The sequence below is a fragment of the Solea senegalensis genome, unplaced genomic scaffold (genome assembly GCF_019176455.1).
Source record: "Solea senegalensis isolate Sse05_10M unplaced genomic scaffold, IFAPA_SoseM_1 scf7180000017671, whole genome shotgun sequence".
Lineage (NCBI taxonomy): Eukaryota > Metazoa > Chordata > Actinopteri > Pleuronectiformes > Soleidae > Solea > Solea senegalensis.
In genome coordinates, this window is record NW_025322485.1 from 11,448 (window position 1) to 18,656 (window position 7,209).

At 39.6% G+C, this 7,209-nt stretch overlaps 1 protein-coding gene across 2 annotated transcripts; it reads right to left on the bottom strand.

Annotated features, from left to right (window-relative positions):
• Positions 1-231: 231 nt before the first annotated feature.
• tmem175 (transmembrane protein 175) lies at positions 232-5,332 on the bottom strand. Of its 2 annotated transcripts, none has more exons than XM_044018740.1 (10): positions 5,017-5,332; positions 4,901-4,939; positions 4,700-4,794; positions 3,504-3,555; positions 2,825-2,860; positions 2,663-2,746; positions 2,257-2,421; positions 2,103-2,181; positions 1,891-2,026; positions 232-1,800 (listed from the first exon to the last, which is right to left on the bottom strand). In XM_044018740.1, the coding sequence occupies exons 1-10, from the start codon at positions 5,188-5,190 to the stop codon at positions 1,140-1,142; spliced, it is 1,521 nt and encodes a 506-aa protein (XP_043874675.1). In that variant the 5' UTR covers positions 5,191-5,332; the 3' UTR covers positions 232-1,139. The 2 variants fall into 2 exon arrangements, with proteins under 2 accessions (XP_043874675.1, XP_043874674.1); XM_044018739.1 differs by having other exon boundaries at positions 4,700-4,797.
• Between the last annotated feature and the right edge of the window lie 1,877 nt (positions 5,333-7,209).

Consider the following 7,209-nt stretch of genomic DNA (forward strand, 5'->3'; position numbering starts at 1 on the left):
TAATAATAATAATAATAATTTATCTTTTATTTTGAAAAGCCTGCTGCTTTGTGTATATTTTCATTTGGTTTGAGGAGTAAATGTGTTTTTTGTGGATCATATTTAAAACCATAGACAGGAAGTGATGTCATGTGTTTGGGGAAACAGAAGTTGTTTACGTTAAGAGGTGAATAAAACTTTTTTCTTTATGTTTGTGCTTCAACTTTTTCAACAACAATGAAAACATTAAAGGAACATTCTGACTTTTATTACAGTCAATGATGACGTCATCAACAACAAACAAACAAACAAACACAGATGATGTCATCAAAACAAATTTCATCCAAATATGAACAGACACAGTTAACAGACTTAGTTACCAGTTAACAGACTGAGTTAACAATTAACAGACTTAGTTGAGAGTTAACAGACTGAGTTACCAGTTAACATGGTTAGTTAACAGTTAACAGACTGAGTTACCAGTTAACATGGTTAGTTAACAGTTAACAGACTGAGTTAACAATTAACAGACTCAGTAAAGAGTCAACAGATTAAGAGTTAACAGACTTAGTTACCAGTAAACAGACTGAGTTAACAGTTAACAGACTTGGTTAGCAGTTAACAGACTGAGTTAACAGTTAACAGACTTGGTTACCAGTTAACAGTTAACAGACTTGGTTAGCAGTTAACACACACACACACACACACAGAGTAACTGTGACTCATCTAAGGTTATATTCTTGAAACTAGTGCAAAGTTAAATGACATAAATGTCTAAAGTTCAAAGTGCTCCAAGGGTCAACTCAACCACAGACAGAGGTCAAAGGTCAGAGAGGAGACTGTCCTCATTGTGTCCTTCTTCCTGTTTTATTTCGTAGTGTTGTCACTTCCTCTCTGTTCATCATCAAACGTTTTACTTCCTGAACGTTGCTAACCGAAGCTGACGGTGAAAACAGTGACTCTGTGTCGCCCCCTTCAGGTCAAAGGTGTGAAACTTTGTTGTTTATGTAAAATGCGATGATTGTTGCAAATCAAAAGTAGCATTAGCCTAGCATTAGCTGGTTTACGATTTTTAAACGTGACGTGTTTAACGTCGTCTGTTGCTAGGCGACGACAACATGGACGTTAAGGATTTGACATTAAATCACAAACGTTTCCCTCTAAGTGTTGAACGGCACGTTGTCCTCGACCACGTCCTCGAGGACAGACTGTCGGCCGAGTGCCTCGGGACAGAAGACGTGACGTAGGGCGGCGAGTCCGAGACGCACCGACAGCCTCAGGACGAGAAAGGCCAGAGGAACCGTGACCTCCATGAGGTGGAAGATGGAGGCGCTGAATTTAGTGAGAAAACATGTGAGGACAAACGTTGTCAAAGCGACGCACGGATACAGCGCTAACTTAGCGAGCATGAAGACGTGCTCACGGCCGCCGTGTCTCACGTGAGGATGAAGCGTCTCCTGCTGACTGAACAGAGCCACCACGAAGATGCTGAGCTGAAAAATCCCAGCGAAGAACACGATCACGCAGCTGATCTGAACGGCTTCCAGTTCGTTGCGCGAGTTACGCGGGAACTCTTGAGTTAGCTGGTAGGCTAACGGCAAACCTCCAACAAACGCCAGCGAGAACGTGTTCAACAAACCCATGAGACGCGTCGTCCTGGTGACGTGGAGGAAGAGCGAGTGGTGGACGAACCACAGGAGGCCGACGGTGGCGAAGGAACCGAAGTAGGCGAGATATTGTGGCCCGTAGACCTGCAGGGCGGCGACAAGACTCCCGCCAAACGTCTTCTTCACCGCCGTCGGGTCTGGAACGTTGTCCTCGCTGAAACAAATGAAACATCATCCAAATGATTTGATCAACGTTCTTATTTTAACCTCATGAATGTTCCAGAAAACAAAGAAAGACGTTGACCAGATGTCGAGGATGAGCAGCGTCGCCACGATGGCGTAAACGCCGTCGCTGAACGCCTCCACGCGCTCTTTACTCAGAGCTTCACTGGGCAGGAAGCTGGAGAACAACATGGCGTCCGGAGACTCGTCCACGTGACCTGGAAACAACACACTTAATGATTAATCATCATCATCATCATCGTCATCATCGTCATCATCAGTGACTGAACTCACCGATGGCTTTGCTGCGACACCACTTCACTCCCTGAGAGATGTACGGCAAGAAGACGACGACGGCCAACAACGCGTACGACTGAAAACAACACGTTTGTTAAGTGAAGAAAACGAAGAAGACGAAGAAGAACAGGAGGAGGAGGAGGAGACAAACCAGCTGGAAGAAGACGAAGGAGATGACGCTGGCGAAGAAGCACATGATGGGAACTCTCATGATGACTTTAAGGATGTGATGTTTGTAGGAGCTTCGATTCTCCGACATCTGGATTTGATCGCTGAGCAGAACCGGACGACTGAAGGCGTACAACACGATCCCTGACTACACAACAGACACACAACACCATCCCTGACTACACAACAGGCACACAACACCATCCCTGAATACACAACAGACACACAACACCATCCCTGACTACACAACAGGCACACAACACCATCCCTGACTACACAACAGACACACAACACCATCCCTGACTACACAACAGGCACACAACACAACAGACACACAACACCATCCCTGACTACACAACAGACACACTGTGTGTGTTTGTGTGTTTCACCTGAATGAGTCCAATGATCATCACTGAACCACAAAAGAGGAGGAGCCCCAGACCGTTGTCAGGGAAAGAGGCCATTAAAGAAAACTGAGAGAGAGAGATCTTCGTCATCATCATCATCATCACCATCATCATCATCATCATCATCATCATCATGTGACTCACTGTATATGGCAGGAAGGTGATGATCATCATACAAGCCTGAAAACAAACAAACAAACAAACACTTTCATTGTCAGGGTTTACTTTCTTTCTTAGTTATTAAAGTTACGAAAGTTATTTAAGTTACTAAAGTTACTAAAGTTATTTAAGTTACTAAAGTTATTTAAGTTACTAAAGTTACTAAAGTTATTTAAGTTACTAAAGTTACTAAAGTTATTTAAGTTACTAAAGTTACTAAAGTTACTAAAGTTATTAAAGTTACTAAAGTTACTAAAGTTATTTAAGTTATTTAAGTTACTAAAGTTACTAAAGTTATTTAAGTTACTAAAGTTACTAAAGTTATTAAAGTTACTAAAGTTATTTAAGTTACTAAAGTTATTTAAGTTATTTAAATTACTAAAGTTATTAAAGTTACTAAAATTATTTAAGTTACTAAAGTTATTTAAGTTATTGAAGTTATTAAAGTTCCTTAAGTTACTAAAGTTATTAAAGTTCCTTAAGTTACTAAAGTTATTTAAGTTACTAAAGTTATTAAAGTTACTAAAATTATTTAAGTTACTAAAGTTATTTAAGTTATTGAAGTTATTAAAGTTCCTTAAGTTACTAAAGTTATTAAAGTTACTAAAGTTATTAAAGTTACTAAAGTTACTAAAGTTATTGAAGTGCTGACATCACAACTTACGAGGTTGAGTAAAGCGAGACAATCATCGACGTAAACGATGACCTGAAACAACCTGAGACACAAGAAAGTGATTAATGACTGAGTGAGTGTGAGTGAGTGAGTGAGTGAGTGAGTGAGTGAGTGGCCGTTTCTCAATACTTGGGAAGTATATACTTGAGAAGTAGTATATACTTGCCAAGTACGGGAGTACACAAGTATGTGGTTGCTTCTCAATACTCAAGTATGCAAGTATGTATGTATTGTTCTGCTGTTTGAAAGTGCTGCAGCCTCATTAGCGCCACCTACGGTGTTGATAAATGAACATTGAAATACTTTTAATAAATGCATATATATTATTATTTTTACATTTTAAATGTTGAACTTCATTAATTAATTTATTTCTACTAAAATATACAATACAAATAATATAATGTGGAAATTAGATATATTACAGCATTGTAGAGTAGTATATATATATATATATATATATATATACATACTACTCTGCATATCTAATATTTACATATTATATTTTAATACAGATACAATGACCGTGCGACTTTAATATAAATCTAAAATTCAAAGTTAAAATAAATAAAACATTAATAATACACAAACTTTCAAAGGTCAAAACGTTTCCATTAAAAACAAAATAACACGTCAACAACAAATCTATGGATCACACCGAGCATCTAATGACAGCGGATCATTTCATCAGGACAGGCCGAGGTCACGCTGCCCTCTGCTGGACACAGTGAGCGCAGAGCGTCCGCAGAGGCGGAGCTTGTCACCTCCGACAAACGTCGCTGCCAAACTATAAATACGTCATATCTTCATACACAAACCACACGTTTGAATTCTAAATGACTCATTTCTCGCCTCAAATGATGTTAAAACTTTGTTCCGGGACACAGAGAAATATTTATTTCAGATTTATGTTTCTATTATCTGCTGCTATGCTCCGCCCAAATGTATTCTGGGATACATGACCATCCCAAGTACGCTGAAGTCACCTCCGATGCATACTTCCGGGTTTGAGAACCGTCCTCGCTGTTCGCTTACTTGAGAATTAGAACAGCACTTGGACTGAGGCTGATGATGAAGTACGCACAAGTACGCACAAGTACACACAAGTACGCACAAGTACACACAAGTACGCACAAGTACGCACAAGTATGGATATTGAGAAACGGCCAGTGTGTGAGTGAGTGAATGACCTGATGTGGGCGGCCCAGGCCACAGTCACGATGAGAAACGTCATTAAATAAACTGCGATTTTTGTCGTTAACAGAAGCTGAAAACTTTGTCGTAACTGCTGAAAAAACAACAAAAGAAAAATAATTTTTACATTTTTAAATTTTCAAATATTTGTTACTGTGATAACTTTATTATGAACAGAGTGAGACGTCTCTCGTTACCTCGTCATCCTCCATCTTTGTGTGAGCCACAGGTAAAATCTGAAAACACAAACAGGTGACGTCACGTGACTGGGAGAAAGGTGGGAGAGGGGGCGTGGCTTCAGCTGTGACCTCACCATGACCGTCGCGATGATAGAGATGAGCGCGTCACTGTAGTTCAACAGTCTCTGGGAGGAGCTACAGGGGCCCCGCCCCCCGCCTGCCGGACTGACGAGGCTGCGCGAGCTATTCTCCGTGTTGTCCTCCACCTGCTGCTCTATGACGTCACTATCCTCGCGACCTTCCATCATCGTGGACGAGGAAGAGGCGGGAAAACACTTCGAGCTCGAACCCGCGGACCCACAGACCACTGTGTTTACAAACAGCAGAGGATCAGCTGAGTGACGGCGGAACCGGAAACAGCTGCCCGCTTCCTGTTGTGTACAAAGCTCGTGTTTGGAGTGAGAGCAGCCACTGTGTTTGTTTTTAGAGATGATTTAAAGAAGAAACGACACAAACAATCAATAAAAACGATCATTACGTCATTGATAGTTATGAAGATTATTGGTTGTATTTGATTTGCTTTGACTTTTCTTTGTTTCTCTTGTTTAGAAACAGAGACAGAGTGACACATCTTCACTCAGTGCAGTGATCTTTTATGTCACGTGATTCCTTAATGATGCCACGAGAGGGCCGTGCTGCTGGTGAAAAAAACTGGATTCATGGTTTAATAGTTTAGATTACTTTATATACACACTTATGTGTATATAGATATATAGATATATATATATATATACTTATGTGTGTGTATATATACACATAAGTATATATATATATATACTATAGTATTTTTACATATTATATATGTTCAACTCCACCCCTTGCAGATAAAAGCGTCTGCTAAATGACATGTAATGTAAAAATATATAGATATATTTTCAAAAATTGCCAGCTAGCACCTCTGAGGCTTTTTCCAGCCTGTTCAAGGCGAGCGCTGCACTGGCGCAGAGGATGACATGCACTAAGAAATTCAGAGTAAGAGCAGGAAGACAGGTGTCTCAGTCCACCAGAAGATGACTTGTATCTCTGAGGTTAAAAGTTCTAATCTTACAATGAGTTCACAAACATGTAAAACTTTCGACCAAAAACAGAACTTAAAAACAACAAGAAAGAGTCACAGTAGCTTCTGATGTAAGGGTTAGACTTGTGTGTCTGAAGTTGTGAGTTCAAATCCTATGATGAAGTGAACTTTTTGAGTTTAAGATTGAATGAAAACAGTCAAAAGTTGTAAGAAAGCCTGTCAAGGTGTAGGAGCAGACGGCTCAGTGGACAAGAACACTGCTGTGCACTTCTAACGTCATGGGTTCAATCCTTCTACACAACAACACAAGTCTGCAAGGTTGTCGGTTCAATTCCCTAACTGCACATTAGTTTACAATCCAACAGGTGTCAGGCTTTTTTCCACAAGTGTAGCATGAGTTTTAAAAAACACTCTTTGGCCTTTTGTAGAGTCTGATACACAATCACACAGGTGTGGAAATGATGCTGCCACCTAGTGGACACCACAAGCTTATGATTGTGAAAAAATCCACCACACCAACAAATTCCTGACAGGTGAGAGACTTTTGTCTCCTTTCAATCTGCATTTTGGATGTTGGATTGAAAATGTCTTCTTTATAAGAACTGGTATACTATGACTTTTTTGTCTCATTTTGGACAACACAATATACTATGACTTTTTTGTCTCATTTTGGACGACACAATATACTATGACTTTTTTGTCTCATTTTGGACGACATACTATACTATGACTTTTGTCTCATTTTGGACCGACACACTATACTATGACTTTTTTTTTTTGTCTCATTTTGGACTACATACTATACTTGACTTTTTGTCTCATTTTGGACGACATACTATACCTTGACTTTTTTGTCTCATTTTGGACGACACACTATACTATGACTTTTTTGTCTCATTTTGGACGACATACGTCCAAAATGAGGCCACGCGGTGGAATTGTGGTAAGCACTCTCGCCTTGCAGCGAGAAGACCCGGGTTCGATCCCCGGTTGGAACGAGGGCCTTTCTGCATGGAGTTTGCATGATTAATTTTGTACGACATACTATACTATGACTTTTTTTTCAAATTTTGGACATCATATTAAAGTATGAACTTTTTTCAAATTTTGGACATCATATTAAAGTATGAACTTTTTTCAAATTTTGGACATCATATTAAAGTATGAACTTTTTGTCAAATTTTGGACGACTTACTATACTATGACCTTTTTTTCAAATTTTGGACGACATACTATACTATGACTTTTT